Source organism: Microchirus variegatus (assembly GCF_963457635.1).
Source record: "Microchirus variegatus genome assembly, chromosome: 19".
Classification (NCBI taxonomy): domain Eukaryota; kingdom Metazoa; phylum Chordata; class Actinopteri; order Pleuronectiformes; family Soleidae; genus Microchirus; species Microchirus variegatus.
The window spans coordinates 10,054,069-10,074,240 of record NC_139820.1 but is presented as its reverse complement, the minus strand read 5'-3'; the positions used below and the strand labels follow the sequence as shown (position 1 = coordinate 10,074,240).

Sequence of the window (20,172 nt, the reverse complement as noted above, 5' to 3'; positions counted from 1 at the left end):
AGTTTGTGTATTTATTCACTAATGGAAAACCTTCAAGTTAAGCCCTCACTGTCCAAACTTTGGGCAACAAAAATAAAAAAAGTTGTATAAACACAGCTGAAACTAACTGAGTGGACATGTTGTCAGTGTTTGCCGATGTCCGGCTAACAACCTGGGTATCAAAACACAAAACCTGTCACATACAAATGTAATCAGCCGAATTAAAACTGCATGTAAGAGTGGAGACAGCTCGACAGCAAATCTGTGACACGCTGGTGTGTGAACGCGGGACAGAAACTCACTGTGAGCTTGTAGACTGCAGCATGCTGATAGATGACATTGAGGACTGTGTTGTAGTAGGTGAAGTGGCGTTTGTCGTCCACCGTCCACTTAAATGTGGGACTGGAGCCTCCGAGGACTGACGCTGTGTAGCTCTGCAACAAACACAAGAATACAGGACACACACATACTTGATCAAGAAAACATGTCCATATCTTATATTCAATAAATGTTTAATACATCCTGACACCAATTAAGGCATACATACAAACACATACACACACACCAGTTTGAGCAGCTAGCTACCTAGCCTTACATTCATTTGTACAGCCTAAAGAAAATGCTATCCCTAACTTTAAAGTAGACATATTATACCCTGTTTCTCCAAGTTATCCTAGTTCCCTGGTGTCCTAATGAACATGTCTGTGACATGCTTTGGTCAAAATACCTTAAGGATGAAGCACCATAGCAGTTCAATCACTCTGCCAAAACAGCCCTGTTCAGAACGCTCTGTTTTGAGTGCCTGTCTCTTTAAATGCAAATGAGACACAGGAAACTATGTCAGCGTCACTGAGGCTCTGGCAGCTAACAGCAGTTAGCATTTGCAAAAGCCATCATTTGCAGACTCTAGCCGGCACATTGCCGTCATATATAAAATGTATCCAGTGGACACGTAAATCCTCTGAGGCTGGAAGTTTGTGTAGAACTCTGTGCTGCACTGTGCAGCCAATAATAGAACTCTTCGCCGACTTCTGCTCTTCTGGGTACTATTGCCCTCGCCTGCACTCTTGCGTTTTTTATGGACAAAGCAGAGCTTCCCGAGACAACAATTCCAGGAATGTGTCAATTTGATGTAGCAATGAGTGCGGAAGTCAATATCGCATGTTTTATAGACTGTACTTGGACTGAGGCGGACCACAAAAACATGACTCAGTCATCTTTTTTCACACTTTGCCTACTCATAGGGTCTCCAGAGTCCCAAATATAAGTATTAAAATTCACCTAAACTAGCGGACTAACGGACTACTGGTGCTGACAAGGTCAGTGTTTATGCCAGAAAAGGTCCTCAAGAGGTAACAAATACACACACTCATAAATGCATTCTTTTAGCCAGTTACCTTAGCCTCAACCATCTCAGCTGCATACCTTACCCTTACCTTTCACTCTGACCCCTAACCTAAACCTAATTCTAACCCTAAGTCTTAACTTACTCACCACAACTGACTCCATCAGCACTCTGTGTGCAGGGTGTGGATGCACCAACAGTCCTCTGAGGGGCACTTCCAATTGGACAAACATAACCAGTCTGGCTTCAGTGACGTTATTTAAGGCCTCCAACTCCACCTGTACTGGACTCTCTTGTTCCTGAACGCCCAGGTTCAGATCCAGCACCGCATACAGACTGGGTTCGGTGACCTTGACCCCTGACCCCGAACTTGGCGCGGGCTGACAGAGTGCCAAGTTGAACTCCGACGGACATTCTGGCTGGAACGCGACACTGCGATTGTTGCCTCGCCGCGACACGTGGGTTACGTATCGAGACTGGACGCGGAGCAGCAGGCGGGTGTCGTTGGGCTGCATGAAGAAGGTGCCATTCTGGGGAGCGGGGTGGAGGACTGTCAAGCCCAGAGGGGGCACCACGCGCAGTGGGCACGTGGCTGAGGCTGGGTATGATGGCTCCGCAGAGGTCACCTGAAATTGATCAGAATTAAACTTCAATAACTGGGTCAATGAATACAACAGAAATACCAACATAAAACAAAAGTTGATAGAGACATATACAATACCGTTCATAGGTTTGGGGTCACTTATTTTTGAAGGAAAAGCACTTCATTTCAATGAATATAACATTAAACGAATCAAAAATACCCTCTATACATTGTTAATGTGGTAAACGACTATTCTAGCTGCAAACGTCTGGTTTTTAATGGAATATGTCCATATGTCCATAGAGGCCCATTTCCAGCAACCATCTCTCCAGTGTTCTAATGGTACATTGTGTTTGCTAATCGCGTTAGAAGGCTATAGGATGATCAGAAAACCCTTGAAAACCCTTATGCAATTATGTTGCACAGCTGAAAACAGTTTTGCTGGTTCTTTGACGAAGCAAAATTATTATTTTAAATAAAAATCGTTATTTCTAATCTTGTCAAAGTCTTGATTATATATTTTTTGCATCATTTTGCAACTCTTTTGATGAATAAAAGTGTGACTTTTAATGGAAAACACCAATTTGAATGGTAGTGCATTGCTCTCTATCTGACTTGGGAGTCTCAGGAGAATACAATTATTTTCAAGAAAAACTGCACAATTATATATTTTATATTTTACATTTCTGTGTGGCCTCCTCACACTTGCTGATATCTGTCAGTTGCATGCTGGGAAATGACATATTGCTCTGTTGTCTTACCAGCAGGCTGTACAGTCCAGGCTGGGCTAAACCAGCAGACAGTTGTGCTCCCTGCAGCTGGGTTTCACTGTGTCCCACATAGAGCATTCGGACAGGGCAGACCGCGTCCTCCAGCCAGCCGCCCTCGCCGTCCTGTACCAGCATCTCCACGTCAAGCTCCGGGTCAGGCAGGGGGTCAGCGTCGGGCTCAGTCAGTCTGGTGTTGTTGTTCCAGAACCACTCTGACTGGTTGAGGACTAAAACCGGTTGTCGCCACAGTGAGTGTGAGGAGGACTGGCAGCGGAGCAATGACTCTGGGCCAGCGTCGTGCTGCAGCGCGACGACATCGCCGAGCAAAACCAGGAGGTCCTCTGACCACTCTTGTACCTGGGAAAGACAGTATACAGACATGCATGTGAAACACGTTTATTCTTTATCAAACCATCCTAATCCACTTCTTTTGTTGCAATAACAGTGCAGACCTTGCACAACAGCTGCAGCCATTCAACTGTTTATCCTATCTGGCTGTAAACACTCTCAAACTAAAGCTGGAAGTCATCAACTTCTTCTGTTTCCAAAGCAAAAACACACTGGAAAAAAAAAAAACTGGAGGCTGAAGTAAATCCTCTCACCACTACATGTGCAGTTGGTCCCGCAGGTAGAGTGAAGACCACCTCTTTTTGCAGAGCGTAGCGGGGCCTCAGTGCCCCAGGGGGCAGGCGGTGAGTCTGGGTGCAGTTTGGACAGGACGACGGTTGACAGGGACTAGACAGGGCCAAGCACCGGTGCTGGAAGGGACACCACTGCTCCAGCCGAGGACAAGAGGGCGGATCACTCGTCTTTGTGTCGTTTGGGACGCAAACGGCCACGGGAGCACATGCTGGACCTCCACAACCTGAAACCCAAAATGTAGGTCTCTTTTACTACTTTTTAGAGCAGGGCAACTAACGATTCATCTGTCGAGTATTTTCTTGATGAATCGCTTGGTCCATAAAATGTCAGAAAACGTTGATCAAATCTGGAAACTACGATGTTCTCGAATGTCTTTTGTTTTGTCCACAAACCAAAATTATTCAGTTTTAATGATTTTTGTTATGTAATATTCACTTTTAAGAAGCTAAAACAATCAGAAATCTTGTTTTAATCATGAAAAAAGCTTCAAACCAATTAATCGATTATCAAGCTCTACTTCTTATTTATTTATGTCAGAACATAATACAAAAAAATCTGTTATTTATAAATTGTTAGCAGGCAGAGATTAAATTCAAAATATACATTTTATATATTATAGTACATGGTCATATATAGTATATTAGAACATGTGTGTCTAAAAACACTTTCTGAAACACCTGATTTTATTTTGAAAAGTTCAGCCAGCCATTTCCAAAATATACTGTATATGTTTGATACGATTGATTGATGACTGTGCAGACTTTACAATATGTAGTGAGAAAGAATTAAAGAAAAATGTGTTTGGTGTAGGACTGCAACAATTCATCCATTATTAATTGACTGTTTGATAATCAATTCATTGATTTCTCTGCTTCTTCATTGTGAATATGTTCAGGTTTCTTCTCCGTCATAACAAAGAAATCATTAAAACTGTGTACATCATCATTTAATAGGTTTGGGAATTAACGATTTTCCATTTTATGGACCAACCAACTAAGTGATTAATCAAGAAAATAATAGTGTATAACAATAACCACTAGTTGCAAAACTTAAATTGGTGCATTTCCTCATTACCGGCTTGTGAATACTCGTGTTGCAAGGGCAGATTAAATTGAATCAGTTCATCCTTGATCCAAGAGAACTTTCATTTCACAACAACACGGTGACATTGATGTTCCTGTGAGTGTGACACACAAATAGATGGAAGGACAACCTGAAAACATAACGCCTCTAGCGACAACTGGTGGCAGCTGCCTCCAGCATAAAAAAAAAAATCTGACCCTAAAGCTTTGGGCTCATTGTAGTTTTTGCCTGACAGCTTACATCTGACAGGCCCAGTGGAGCGAAACTGCAAATAAACCAAAGAATTACTGGATCAAAATAAACAAATCTCCCAAAACACAAGTGTGCATCACTTGTGTGTAAATGCACTGGGAGCATAATTACCACACTGGGCTCATTTCCAACTCTGAGTAGGTGGAGTAGAGCAATCTTGCTTATCTGCGTAATTAATAATTTAGTCGCTTTTACGCAATTATGTCCACTGTCTCCTGCTGCCGATGCCGTTCCCAAATCATAAATGGATGCTTTTTCAGAAAATGTGTTTGTGTGTCCTTAACAAGCAACTCCTCTCTCTGCAAATTTGTCCCTCACATCTTTCCTGTGCACCTGTGTCTGCTTCTTTTGTCTGCTGCACATCTTTCTTTCTACTTCGTCTCGATGGAGATGTAACCCCCCCCCCCCCCCAACCCTAACCCCCCCCAAAAAACAAACAAACATGAAAAGCATCTCAATTTTTTTATCTGTTTGCCATGTTACAGCAAAGTGTTGCAGAGTCCTGTGGTGTTTGTCTGGACGAGGACAGGAAGGAGCTCAGACGGGAGGTGACCTTGATTTGTCTCTCATTCCTCCTCTTTTATTTCACCCCACTTCCTGTCTCCATCACCTTCATGTACCTAACAACTTTAGACAAGGTGGGTCAGCGTGTGTGTGCGTGTGTATTGTCTCACTATGTGAAAGGTGTGAGAGCAGGTGGCTTATATGTTTTGTTTGACACCAGCTGATGTGTATTTCAGTGTATTTCAGTGTATTTCTGAGCTTTTGCATGCGACTCACTGGGCAGCAGCAGGTGCCGGTCTGGATGGTGACAATGAGGCCTGTACAGCTGGAATCGGACGTGGGTTTGTGAGCTGAGTTCCTGAGTGAGGAACTCCAGGGAGGACAGACGTCCTGCCCGTACAAAGCTAAGCGCTGGGAACAACAGCACCTGAGTGAGAAAGAAAAGAGGAACTGTTAAAGAAATTGTAAGTTTAGGTACGAGCAGATCAGTAAGATACATGTATAAAGTTGGATGGGGTCACCTATGCAATTTTTTAAAGAGTCACACTTATCAAAAGAGTTGCAAAATTAATAGAAATATATAGTCAAGACATTGACAAGATTAGAAATAATGATTTTTATTCAAAATAATCATTTTGAAGGGTTTTCTAATCATCCAATAGCATTCTATAATGGTACATTGTGTTTGCTAATCGCTAATAGAATGCTATACTATTTAACACTATTTAACTACTAACTTCATTGCACAAGAGTTTTCAAGGGTTTACAAATTATCCAATAGCCTTCTAACGCGACATTGATGCGATTAGCAAACAGAATGTACCATTAAAAATTAGAACACTGGAGAGATGGTTGCTGGAAATGGCAAAATCAGACGTTTGCAGCTAGAATAGTCGTTTACCACATTAACAATGTATAGAGTGGATTTCTGATTCATTTAATTTTATTTTCATTGAAAAAAAGAGCTTTTCCTTCCAAAATACGGACATTTCTAAGTGACCCCAAACTTATGAACGGTAGCTAGCTAGCCTTACATTCTTTGTACAGCCTAAAGAAAATGCTAACCATAACCACTTAACGCCTAAACTGGAGGACTAAAGGACTACTGGTGCTGATAAGGTCAGTGTTTATGATTAATTTAATGTTATAATATAACATGTTAAAAGGGCTTTTCCTTCAAAAATAAGGACATTTCTAAGTGACCCCAAACTTTTGAACAGTAGTGTACAAAAACAATATCAACAGGCTGAAATGACGCCTCACCTCGATGCCACTGCTGGGTGGTCGTGGAGCAGTGAGTGGAGAAGATGCGGCGCGGTGTAAAGGATTGTGGGAGGCGAACACAGGCAGCCCCACCGTATAGATTCCCGCGTCTGGCACGCGCACTGTGGAGGCAGAAACAGAATGAAAGCCACAGTGACAAAATGGCGATATTGACCGCGAGAGAGACGTGGAAAAATGGGAGAAAAGAGAAAAAACCTTATAAAGAAACAGACCAAACAAAAGTGAGAAGAATTCAAGACTGACACAAACGCAATCAAAAACAGAACGGACAAAAAGAACTGAAAGTAGTTCATGACAAAGACACACAAACACACGTAGTATTCTTTGTGAGGACTATAGGCCTTGATAAAGTTTGCTTATTTTCCTCACCATTCAGAAATGTTTTAATACATTTTCAATTAACGTAGTGTTTTAGGTAACATAAATATTACATTACTCCATTAACTCAGATGTAATCATAATGTGGGCAAATGATTGAGGGCTGCCCGTGAACGCTTCACACACAAGGAGCAATTTGAATCCAAGCCAAGTGTGCCGTGAAGGAGGCTGTTTCTCGTTTGTCGTGTTTGTGCCTCATCTTAATTTACAAGGACTTTAAGAAGTTTGACAACAAAGACACAGAGAGAAGAAAATAACAGCATTTCTGATGATGATTTTTCTTCAGTTACTGGAGTTCAATCGTATTGTTTTGGATGTGCGTCAGTGTGTGAATGTTCGGAGCTTACCCTGAGGACTGTATTGGCAGACAAAGGCACGCTTGGCAGTGCACGGGTGTGAACTCGTCTGACCACGCTGATCGAGGGACACGCACACGTTCCCGCGGGGGATCGGGGAACGAGGCGGCAGACCCTCCTCCCCGTCCTGTGCGTCAGAGCCGTTCACCCAGCGCAGCTTTCCCGGAGAGTTAACATCACTCAGGCCCAGCCACACACCTCGCTCCCTGAGGCAGGAATAGACGGGTAACACAGGTTAACACAGCGACTGCTTGACAGCTTAGAAAACTGTCTCTTGCATACAATCGCTACCACATAACACGATCCTAGAACATACAGACATTTCAAAAAGGTAGGTGACAGAAAGACTTGTAATTGTGACTGTACTGTAAGACAAGAAACAACGGTAACACTTTAGATTAGGGAACACATATTCACCAAGTAGCATACTGGCCCTTTATTAATCATTAAGCACATTATTCTACAAAACCTTATTCTACCGCTATAATGACATGAATTAAGATTTTTCCTACAAAAGGTGTTAATCCGTTCTTAATATTTACTAATAAAGGGCTAGCATGCTAATTATATGCCTGTTAGTAAGCACCTAGTCAATGGTGAATATGCGGCGTCATGTCCTGCTCTCTTTGGGATGAATGATCCATCCGTTTGTTGTTCATGAACTCTGGAGAAAGTTTGCGGCAACGTCGCCTAACATTTATGCTAAGACAGTTAGCTTAAATGCTAACGCTATCGAGTCCACTCGCATAGCAGAAGCGAGATCTGTGTCGGCCTCTGTCTTTGTTAAGAAGTTTTTAGTTTTAGATTTAGTTTAGATTTAGTTCTTCTGCGTTTTTCCTTGTCCATCTTCATTCAACGGTGAACACACACAGCTCCACAGCAGCAGTGAGGAGCCTCGGCTGCATATTAAGTAGCCATTAAGTAGCCAAGTTTTCTCTGTGACTGAATGTAAAGCAGCTGATTGGCCGAAAAAACAACGAAAGCACTGGAATGTAATATCACTACACCCGAACTAGGAATGGATTCACAGCTATCAAACAACCTAAATTCCATTACAAAGTTCATGGCTTCAAGACCCACAATACTGTGATTTGAAGCATGTAGTGTTTCAACTTGCACAATTAAAAAAAACAAAAAAACAAAAAAAACCCTCCTTTGCCACGGCAGGTCACATGTGTTCCCTAATCTAAAGTGTTACCGAAACAACACGCTACAGTGACTCGACTCAAATCAATACCTTGTCACAATAAGTGACACTGAAGTTCGTGAATTATGCACCAGCTGGCCTTCAGCAATCAATAAGTGCAGGGAGGAGAGAGAGCAAGAAAATGGATTCTGATTGAACCCCCCGGGGTAGATCCCAGCGGCGATGTCAGATATTCAGTCCGCGCTGTGATTACGACACAATAATTGGATTTCAGCTCCACTAATGGACAGCACATTTCCTCTCTATTTTTCTTCCTGTCTAAACAGTTAAAGGTCCAGTGTGTGAGCCGAAGGTGTCACCTGAATGTAAGAATTGTTGCGTTTATTACCACAGAATGACGCTGCCATGTTGGGCCACCATGTTTTTTAACGGACAGACTGAAACTTCATCATAACTCAAGGCAACCATAGGTGGTTTGATTCTTTGATTATGGACCTTTTGCAGGTTTTTTTGCACCGTTTTGCACCTGCACCTGCACTCTTTTTTATTGTATCAAAATAGTGGATGTTTACTTTAGTAATTGATTACCTCCATCCCCTGCAGGGCTTTCAGCGTCGCTGCTCCAACCCTCTGGAACTCTGGGGTCGTTTAAATCGCTTGTTCCTGTAAGTTTCCGCCACCCGATTGTTTGTTTGTTATTGTTTGTGTTCTGATCTGTCTTTTTTTTTCTGTTGTCCTACTTGTGCAGCGACCTTGGCTTCGTTATTGCTATTATTGTCGTTATTAATAGCTGTTGCTAAATCCCACACACTGTACCTTTAAGTGAAAACAGCTTGACCTTCCTTCAAAAGGAAATTTACTGTGTGACAATACAGTCTCTATTGTATTACACTGGCAGAAGATATTCACTAAAAGCTATTTTTCCGTCTTGTATTCTCTCAGATTTTTTTCCTCCACTGGCTGACGACGCTTGCGCACACATCTGTGAAAAGACATCTGAGAGAGTGGACAGGGGGGTTACAAAATACAAGCAGCGAGAGAACAAGAAAAAGGGTCTTTGTGGGGAAAAAACAAGTTCCTTATATAAGCAAGGGGGTGGAGAAACATCCCTCCATCTGCAGCAGGTTTTTTTTTCCCTTTCCTACTCTCATTCACTTCAGTCTATGAAGGCAGGGCCTCTACCCTCACATTAACACACACACCATGAACTCCTCCTTCCAGGGTGTCGAAGTAACGCCGCAGCTGTGCTAATACAGATGTGGTTTCTGCGACATTCTCAAACTTAACGGCGGCACAAGGTCGTACAAAGCATGAATCGTATGCACTGTATTTTACGCACTCATACAATATATAAAACAAAGACGCAATGCTTTTTTTCTTTTTTAGACACTGCGTTGTTGCCAAGGCGAAGCTCTGACGTCGCGCGTGATGTGCACACACACATACACACATTCCAGCATTGTAGCGCAGCCACAGATCAAATGAAAACAATAAGAGACACGAAAAAAGCGATAGATTAATAAAAGCAAATAAAGCAGAGAACTTAATTCACTTTAAGACGACACACATGGATTCAGACAAATAGGAGCTCACAAACACACACACACACACACATCTTTCTGAACCATCTTCTTTTGTGATTTCCAGTGATTGAAAGGTAGACATCTCTTTTGTTGTCTGTGTTCGGTGGTTCTTTGGCTCGCTCAGAGGATGTCAGGCTGTCAGAGATCTTGCAGGTTATCACCTCCACGGAGGACGTTATGTTTTTTTTGGCTGTCTGTATATATAATAGCTCAGAACAGGTTTTGGATTTCATTTTTTGGGAATGTGGGTTATGGCTCAAGTAGATGTGCTTTTGATGATGATCCAGATATAGATTTGTAATATTTTTTTAAAAACTATTTTGCTTTTGTTTTCTTTTGTACCTGCTAATTTAACGTAGTGTCAAATCTCTTCCTCTGAAGCAGAATTTCGATGAATACAGATGAGTTAAAATACACTACCGTTCAAAAGGTTGGGGTCACCTATACAATTGTGTTGAGTTTTCCATTAAAAGTCGCACTTTTATTCATCATAAGAGTTGCAAAATGAATAGAAAATTAAGTCAAGTCATTGACAAGATTAGAAATAATGATTTTTATTCAGTGTGCAATTTGCCCTTCAAACTTTGCTTTCGTCAAAGAAGCAGCAAAACTATTTAACACTATTTAACTACTAACATCATTGCACAAGAGTTTTCAAGGGTTTACAAATTATCCAATAGCCTTCTAACGCGACATTGATGCGATTAGCAAACAGAATGTACCATTAGAAATTAGAACACTGGAGAGATGGTTGCTGGAAATGGGCCTCTATACCTCTATGTACATATTCCATTAAAAACCAGACGTTTGCAGCTAGAATAGTCGTTTAACACATTAACAATGTATAGAGTGTATTTCTGATTCATTTAATGTTATTAGTGCTGGGCACGATAATGCATTAACGGCGTCAACATTAACGCACGTTAGCGCATGGCGCATTTCCATGACGACTGACCGGAAAAAGACGCGTGACATCATGTTTACGTGACTCCCGATTGTTAAAATGAGTCTCTAAAGTAACGCTAAACTTTAAAAACAGAGGCAAACATACGCACTACACAGGTACGCTGGTTATTAGTACCGCTGCTCTTTTCTTTCAATAAACAGACCACTCCAGTTCAACTGTAGGTCGCGCTAAAGCCGCTAAAGGAGCTAACGGAGCTAGCTGGTAAATGGTGCCTGGACTCCGGTGCCGCGGTACGTGAACATGATGTCACGCACATCTTTTTCCAGTCAGTCGTCATGGACGTTGACGCCACTAACACGCCTAGCACTAAATGTTATATTCATTGAAAAAAAGTGCTTTTCCTTCAAAAATAAGGACATTTCTAAGTGACCCCAGACTTTTGAACGGTAGTGTATACGGCCACGTATCTATTTGTGTTATCAGCACAGTGTAAGACAAACAGAAGTACTTACTAATGAAACAAATAAGACAACATAAAAATAAATTCCACAGAGGGGGACAACTGAGGCTCCAATTCTGTACTCCAAAAAGACAAGGACAAAAAAAAAAAAAAACACTCACTGTGTGACTTTGTGTGCCAGCAGGTTACACAGAGCATCACTCCTGACGATTGCCAAATCCCCGCCACGGCCTGAACATTGTTGTCGAGCATCGCTCCAACTCAACTCCCCGGGAACTATCTGGAAACAGCGCGAGGACTCGGCGTGGTACACCCCGTCTTTTGGACAGTGAGGGGAGGCTGGGGGAGGACAGATGGGCGACATAACCTCATTAAAAGATACAACAGTCTTATTGCTTTAAAAAAAATGTAACTCCTTGGTGAAAAAAAGAAAACTGTAATGCTTTTGTTGCCCTGTTCTGGAAACCATTTCCATTTAAACAGTGCTGTCAGTTCAGAAGATAAGCTGACATTCAGGAGGATTTGTAAAGGGCTGAACTGCAAACAAAGTTGTGGCACAAAGCTAACAACTTAAGGTCGGCTGTTGATTACCGGGCCATGCTGATGGGTTTATTGACAGCCAATCAGTGCAGAGTCGTTATCCACTCACACTGAGTGTCGGTGTGTCTTACCTTTGGCAACTTGGACACCTTCCTTCGTGATCTTCCAGTTTACTTCCACACCGACAGCACCCCAGCTGACGAGCGTGAACTCCAAGCTCTTATTGGCCACAACAAGAGACGGACAACGCAGCTCCAGCTTGGGAGGAACTGCCACGGTCACTTCTTTACGCGCAGAGACCTGCACGTGAACAGCGTAGAACATTCGTCAGTGTGCTGAACATACACTAACAGGATGCATTGAAAAGTGTATAAACATCATCTCTTTAAGAAATTGGTTATATAAGAAGGGTATGTTTAAGGAAAATATCTTCAAAAATGAATTAATTAGTGCTGGTTAACGGCGCTAACGGCGTCAATATTAACACACATTAACACGTTACCATGACGACTGACTGGAAAAAGACGCGTGTGATGTCATGTTTACATGCCGTGGCACCGGAGTCCAGGCACCGTTTACCAGTCAGCTACGTCAGCTCCTTTTTCCGCCGTTAGCGTGCCTACAGTGGAACTGGTGCGGTCTGTTCATTAAACGAAAAGAGCAGCGCTACAAATAACCAGCGTACCTGTGTACCACGTATGTGTGCCTCTGTTTTTAAAGTTTAGCGTTACTTTAGAGACTCGTTTTAACAATCCGGAGTCAGGTAAACATGACGTCACGTGCATATTTTTCCGGTCAGTTGTCATGGAAACGCGGCATGCGCTAATGTTGAGGCCGTTAATCGCCGTTAAGTGTTAAGTGTAACATTGTTTTGTTTTTTCAGTTTATTATTTAAGGTCAAATTAAAGGGACAGCTATTATTTTTTTTATGTGTATATATATTTGTATGTACAAAGATGTTATGTCTCTAATATATATTGCATATATATATATATATATTTCTCTAAATTCAGTGGGACAGTGTGTTTTTGTTTTTTAGCTTTGCCTACTCAGTGTTCACTAAGCTACTGCTGTAAGAAAATAAAAATACCATTCTGGGGAAAATAGGATTGCAGATAACGTGGATAAACAATAATTTCCAATCACTTCCGATACTTTTTGAGGCAACTGCTACTTTCTGCTGTTTCTGTTCATTCAAGCTGGTGGAAATGGCATTATTCATGGGGAGAAAATAGTTTTACAATATATCAGTTGTTGTATATCGGCTCTTCTGTCTCTACCTCATCTCCCTCTTGTCCTTTCTGTCCACCGTTTTCCCTTTCACCACAACCAGTCTAGGCAGATTGCTGCACATCTTTGAGTCTGATTCTGTCTGAGATTTCTTCTTCTTCTGTTAAAAGGGAGTTTTTCTCTCCACTGATGCCTAGTGCTTGCTCAATGTGTGACTTGTTGAGTTTCTCTGCTCTGCATGATGTTACTACTACTCTATGTACAGGGCCTTGAGATGATGTATGTTGTGATTTGACACACCCTAAATGTTTTATAAACCTCTTTCACCTCCTTGTTTCCAGCCCAGGCGATCACGCTGATGGCGTATCGTCCCGGAAGCCCGTATTTATGAGTCGCCGTGGTCAGGCCTGTTCCTGTGGCGTTGACCCGCGGCGAAAGATCACCAAAGTCCCAGGACAGCGTCACCGGAGTGACAGAGGAGACGGCTGCCAAAGTGACGGGGTCGAGGACACTTTGCAGTGGGAGAGGCTTCAGTGAGATCGAGAAGTCCACCGCAAAGACATCGTGAGCCAGAGTCCACCCACATTCCTGTGAATCAAAGGAAACCACGTGAGGGAGAGGAGGTTGTTGTGCTGAAGTGCATTCGTATGTGAAATAGTCATTTATTTGCTGGCAAGTGTTCAGATGCTTGTGGTTCCCCTGTTGCTGTTGTGATTTTCGAATAGAAATACAAATTTTTCATTAAACCGATGTTCGATGATTTATAGTTGGGAGTTCTGTGTAATATACTTTGGGTTTCTCAGTGCAGCGGTTCTGCAGAGAGCAGGAAGCAGAACCACAGACACTGATGGTAGTTTAGTGGAAGGTTAAGAGGGAATCCTTGATAATGTGTTTACAAAAGCCTAAAAATATCCGATATTTAAGTGGACAGAGCATACAATTCATCTTCTCATTCACTTTGCCATGTTTTTCTCGCTGTTGTCTTATGCTTCTGTGTTGTCTTCTTCTTATTATTATATTTGGGTATTAGCCGGGCGTCAGAACTGAGGAAAGTGTTCCCCAGTCAACTTGAATCCGACTAAAGGTAAACGCTGAAACCACGACGTTTGCAGCTATAGTTAGAATAGTCGTTTACCACATTATCAATGTAATAATCATTTAATTTCTTTAAAAAATAAGGACATTTCTAAGTGACCCCAAACTTTTGAACGGTAGCGTACAACAAACACACACACACACACACACACACACACACACACACACACACACACACACACACACACACACACACACACACACACACACAGGTTTGTGCAGCTAGCTAGCTAGCCTTACAGGGGTCATACCTATGTTCCCCGTTTTTCCCAAAAAAGGTCCACTTTGTATGTGACAGGGGAACATAGGACCCTTTTTTTGAAAAAGGGTAGGGTTAGGATTAGGGTTAGAGAAAGGGTCCTATGTTCCCCGGTCACATACAAAGCGGGGAACATAGGACCCGGGGAACATAGGTACGGTCCCGCCTTACATTCATTTGTACAGCCTAAAGAAAATTCTATCCCTAACCTTAACCATAACCACTTAATGCCTAAACTAGTGGACTAAAGGACTACTGGTGCTGACAAGGTCAGTATTATTGTTATATTCATTGAATAAAAGTGCTTTTCCTTCAAAAATAAGGACATTTTTAGTGACCCCAAACTTTTGAACGGTATGTGCACCTAGCTAGCTCGCCTTACATTCATTTGTACAGCCTAAAGAAAATTCTATCCCTAACCTTAACCATAACCACTTAACGCCTAAACTAGCGGACTAAAGTACTACTGGCGCTGATAAGGTCAGTGTTTATGATTCATTTAATGTTATAATAATTGAAAAAAAGTGCTTTTCCTTAAAAAAGTAGGACATTTCTAAGTGACCCCAAACTTTTGAACGGTAGTGTATATACAGTAGAACAGTATTTCTGATTTCCCTCCACCAGGGGAAGCTTGCGTAACCACTAATGGCACACGTACCGCAGTTTGAGAACCACGTGGCACCAGAGTGATTATCACTGGGACTGGAGTGTGCGACATACCTTCATAACGTGGGGATTCGTGCAGGCGGCAGAACACTGAGATTCACTGATGAAGTTGGGCTCAGAGTTTGTGCTGCAGAGACACTCGTGACGCGCCCCCAGGCCACCGTAGCGGTGCGACGCGGCAAAGCACACACTGTTACACTGCTCGCGTGTGAAGATTCCCGGTGTGGAGGAAGAGAAGATAACAAGCTCACTCCGCCCGCCTCCTACACTGCTGCTGTCTTCAAGACATGCTGCGTAGTTCAAACCTGAGGATCAGATGAAAAAAAAAATGTAAGGATGCTTTAATACAAATTAAATAATTGATGTCGTAGTTCGTTTATAATGTTATGCAGCGTCAGACTTCCACCAGTAATCAGCAAAAGAGGTCAAACGGTTTATCGCACTGATGTCTGAAATTCCTGTCACAAAGAATTCATAACAGAGAAGATTATTTTGTCCTTTTATCTGGGTTCTCAACCCAAAAGCAATTATTACGGATTTAGTCTGACTGCTTATCATTGAGCATGCAGATGATGGATGTCTTTAATTCTTTCCATGAGCCGAGCCTCTCAGGCACCAGGATCAAAAACAGCTTCACTCTTCACAAGAACTGTGAGAAAAACTTCATTTACTGGCAAAAAAAGAGAAGAAACTGCCTCATTATTTCTTTCACTGTGAATATTTTTGTGTTTTTTGCAACTTGGAAACTTGAAGATTACATTTTTGCATTAAAATATCTAAAAACACCATGAGTAGCATTATATATTTTGTTGAAAAGTGCGCTTAAATGTTTGGAAAACTATCAAAATCCATAGAAAATATTTCTATTCAAAGTAAAGGACCAACTTTGGTGTCATTCGCTTGGCATTACCAGGGAAAACCCCAATTAGAAGAGCAGATTAGCAAAGCACCAACATTTGACTGAATGTACCTCTTGGGTCATTTGAAAAATCCCATTTGCCACAGAAATTTCAAAAGGGCGCCATTTCCAACTATTATTCATTCATTCATTCGTTCATCTTTTACATCAGTTTCATAACCCTAACCCTAACACTGGGCCAATTTCAGATTTTTATGATTTTGGTGTCAAATGATAGGTAATTATAATTAATAAATCAGAAATTCTTTAAATATCTCTTTATGCTATTTACTCAGAATATTTTCTAAAACAATGAAAAAAAGGTTTATTCACATTACAGATGTAAATGTGAAAAATGTCCATTGATTCTGATGTTCAGGTTATAATTGGTTAGAACATTTCTGATTTAGAAATGAGACATTTGACCTATCATTTGACAACAAAATCACTGAAATCGGCCCAGGAAAATACATTCTGATGTAAAAGACGGTTGGAAATTGACATTTTTAAAAAATACATTTTTGGTGCTTCTTTCCACTTTTCCATAAAATTGCAATAATCTGCTCTACACTCTTAGAAATAAAAGTGCCGAGTAGAACCATATAAGGTTCTTCAGCTTGTCCTCATAGGTGGCTTCAGGTAGAACCTTTTTATAAAGGTTACACCTGGAACCCTTTTGGAGGGTTGCACCAAGAACCCATTTAAAACCCCTTATTCAGGAAAGGGGTTTCAAGGGGTTCTCTGGATCAAAATGGTTCTTACTGGAACCATTTGTGAATTCCAAGAACCCTTGAAAAACCCTTTCTTCGGGAAAGCAAATGGTTCCAGGTAGAACCTCAGCCCTTGTAGAAGAACCCTTATTTCTAAGAGTGTACTATATGAAACATCAGTGTGAAAAAGGAAATGTTTTTGTGTATTTGTCACTAATATCAAGACTACTCATTACTGTTTGCTGCACCTTCTGCCCTGAAGCTCAAACCAAACCAGACAACAAATCCCCAACTTCATCAAAGTAAGTCTTATGTTACTGTTTTTGACTGACAGAACCCTCGTAGCACAGTGTCGGTGCATTTCGGTTCATACCGCAGGTGAGCAGGCTGACGTTGAGCAGTGGCTGGTGACGGAGTTCGGGAGGATGGTTGCAGAGCATGGCGTCCGGTCGCCGGACCCGCACGCCTCTCTCCTGGAGCCAGCTGACCAATCTGAACAGCTTACAGTCGCAGTCAAAGGGGTTGCCGCTCAGGTCACTGGAGAAGAGGACACAGGACAAAGAAATGGTGAAATGATGTCCATATCTGTGCTTTTTTCGCCAATTCAGGTTGAAATAAATTCTCGATAAAATTGATGAGGAAGAGTTTTTGACTTAACTTTTTGGTCAGAGGAGATCACGATAGTAACAGGGGGTATAGGTTTTAAGACAATTCTGCCTCTCGTGTCGTGGGCAGGAAGTGGTCATTCTCCATCACTCATTAAACGCATTCAAAATATGTATAAATCAGGCTCAAGGGCTACAAGGTGTGATTTATTTGCCTATTAATGTTATATTTTGTAACTCTACCCATTGAATATGAACTTTCATATCAGTGACGGAATAGAGCTGAAACAATTAATCGACTATTCCTCGATTACTAAATTAATCGTTAACTAATTTGATAATCGGTTTGAAGATTTTTCTGATTGTTTTAGCTTCTTAATTTTGAATTTTTTAGTAATATGGTTTCTTTACTCCTCATTACAAAGAAATCATTAAAAACTGAATGTTTGTGGACAAAAACAAGACATTGGAGAACATCGTCATTTCCAGGTTTGACAAAAACTGATCAAGGTTTGTTTTGCATTTTCTGACATTTTAAGGACCAAATGATTAATCGTGAAAATAATCGCCAGTTTAATCAATTATGAAAATAATGGTTAGTTGCAGCTCTACATCTGACCAATAAAAACAAGGATGCAATAACGATTTCATAAGAAAATGCACTAGTGCTGGGCGCGTTCAACGTGAGCGAATGACGCGTTTCCATGACGACTGACCGGAAAAAGACGTGCATGACGTCATGTTTACGTGACTCCGGATTGTTAAAATGAGTCTATAAAGTAACACTAAACTTTAAAAACAGAGGCACACATATGCAGTACACAGGTACGCTGGTTATTTGTAGCACTGCTCTTTTTTCATTTAATAAACGGACTGCTCCAGTTCGAATGTAGCCGTGCTGACGGCGCTAAAGGAGCTAATGTAGCTAACGGAGCTAACTGGTAAACGTTGCCTGGACTCCGGTGTTGCGGCACATAAACATGATGTCTTTTTCCAGTGAGTCGCCATGGAAACGCTCATTAACCTAATGCCCAGCACTAAAATGCACACAACTGTGACCCAACTTGCCAACTTCACCCGTTTCCTTTCTTCCTGATCCTTATAATTTATTTGCTTAATTGTGTCACGCTTAATTCCAAAAGTAAGAAAAACAATGCCGCATTATCCACAATTCCTTGCCCTTCGCGTGCGTCACGGTTGACGCGCAAAGACAAATGAAAATGCACTCAATCATTTGAAGATTATTAAAGGCTTTTCAATATCGTGCTCTACTTTCAAAGATGAGATTGTCCTTATTAGTCCCACAATGCAAGGGGAAGTTTACGGTGTTTCAGCAGCAAAGATAAAGGTTAAAAAAAATAGAAACGGTAAAGGAAAGTGAAGGAAAAGTGGTGGAATATTATGGAGAATGACAACAACCAAAATTGTAGTGACAGATCGAAAGGAGACATGAATTATTGAGGATGATCTACACATTCATGTCCGCTGAGGGTCACAGGGAGAGACGGAGCCAATCCCAGCTGACACAGGTCCTTCTTTAACACCGTCTGTCTATAATAACCTATTATTAGCTCAGTTGGATTATAGAACAAAAAACATTTCTCATCTCACAAAAAAGGTGGGGAATAAGTACTTCTCACCACCTCTTCATTTATCGTATGTTCAGGGGAGGGAACTGTGAACATGCTGCTTTTAATTCAAGCACGCATGATGTATTTTTATACGTGTCAGTGTGTGTTTCCATCAGGTGGGAGCGTCCTCGTCGTCGTGTATTATATTAAGAGACACAGTCATACGAGCAACGGATTGCGATTTACTTACATTTGAGTTAAATTGCACAGGTTGTCACATATTCTCTCTTCAATGGTGGTGATTTGGTTGTTGCTCAAATCGCTGAAGGGAAACAAAACAGACAAATCACAGTCAAAGAAGCGCAACACTGCTTTTTCAGTTTGTCTAGCTAGCTAGCTAGCGAGCTAGCCTTACATTCATTGTACAGCCTAAAGGAAATGCTATCCCTAACCTTAACCATAACCCCTTTACGCTAACCCTAAACTAGCGGACTAAAGGACTACTGGTTCTGACAAGGTCAGTGTTTATGATTAATTAAATGTTACATTGATTGAAAAAAACTGCATTTCCTTCAAAAATAAGGAAATTTCTAAGTGACCCCAAACTTTTGAAGGGTAGTGTACAAACAAACACACACACCGGTTTGTGCAGCTAGCTAGCTAGGCAGCCTTGCATTCATTTGTACAGCCTAAAGAAAATGATATCTCTAACCTTAACCATAACCACGTAACGCCTAAACTAGCAGACTAAAAGACTACTGGTGCTGACAAGGTCAGTGTTTATGGTTAATTTAATGTTATATTCATTGAAAAAAAGTGATTTTCCTTCAAAAATAAGGACATTTCTAAGTGACCCCAAACTTTTGAACAGTAGTGTACAAACAAACACACACACATGGGTTTGTGCAGCTAGCTAGCTAGCTAGCCATACATTCATTTGTACAGCCGAAAGAAAATGCTATCCTTAAATATAACCACTTAACGCCTAAACTAGTGGACTAAAGGACTACTGGAGCTGACAAGTATTTATGATTCATTTAAGTTATATTCAGTTATATTCATTGACAAAAAGGTGCTTTTCCTTCAAAAATAAGGATATTTCTAAGTGACCCCAACCTTTTTAAACGGTAGTGCATTTTCTTTCCGACTGTAAACACGTTCGAAAATGTAAATGACAATTCTCCTAACACAGAAATGGACACACACTGTAATACTCAAATGCACAACGCAACACACAAGTGAGTGACTGAATTAGAAGGAAGCACTTCAAAAATTGTAATGTTTCTACACCACGTTTTGTTTCCATGCTGCTCTCCTTCATGTCT

The 20,172-nt window shown here is 41.3% G+C and overlaps 1 protein-coding gene across 1 annotated transcript in view; it reads right to left on the bottom strand.

The window, feature by feature from the left end:
• Nucleotides 1-20,172, bottom strand: part of pkd1a (polycystic kidney disease 1a) — a gene marked incomplete at its 5' end in the record, with an annotated part of 84,456 nt that overhangs the window by 45,404 nt on the left and 18,880 nt on the right. The window contains 13 exons of the mRNA XM_083906043.1: nt 282-413; nt 1,474-1,950; nt 2,669-3,034; nt 3,280-3,542; nt 5,435-5,585; nt 6,422-6,543; nt 7,168-7,382; nt 11,435-11,612; nt 11,945-12,113; nt 13,371-13,631; nt 15,118-15,368; nt 17,045-17,208; nt 19,098-19,169. Of these exons, the coding sequence (XP_083762169.1) occupies nt 282-413; nt 1,474-1,950; nt 2,669-3,034; nt 3,280-3,542; nt 5,435-5,585; nt 6,422-6,543; nt 7,168-7,382; nt 11,435-11,612; nt 11,945-12,113; nt 13,371-13,631; nt 15,118-15,368; nt 17,045-17,208; nt 19,098-19,169 (2,821 nt within the window). The remainder of the gene's footprint in view (nt 1-281; nt 414-1,473; nt 1,951-2,668; nt 3,035-3,279; nt 3,543-5,434; nt 5,586-6,421; nt 6,544-7,167; nt 7,383-11,434; nt 11,613-11,944; nt 12,114-13,370; nt 13,632-15,117; nt 15,369-17,044; nt 17,209-19,097; nt 19,170-20,172) is intronic.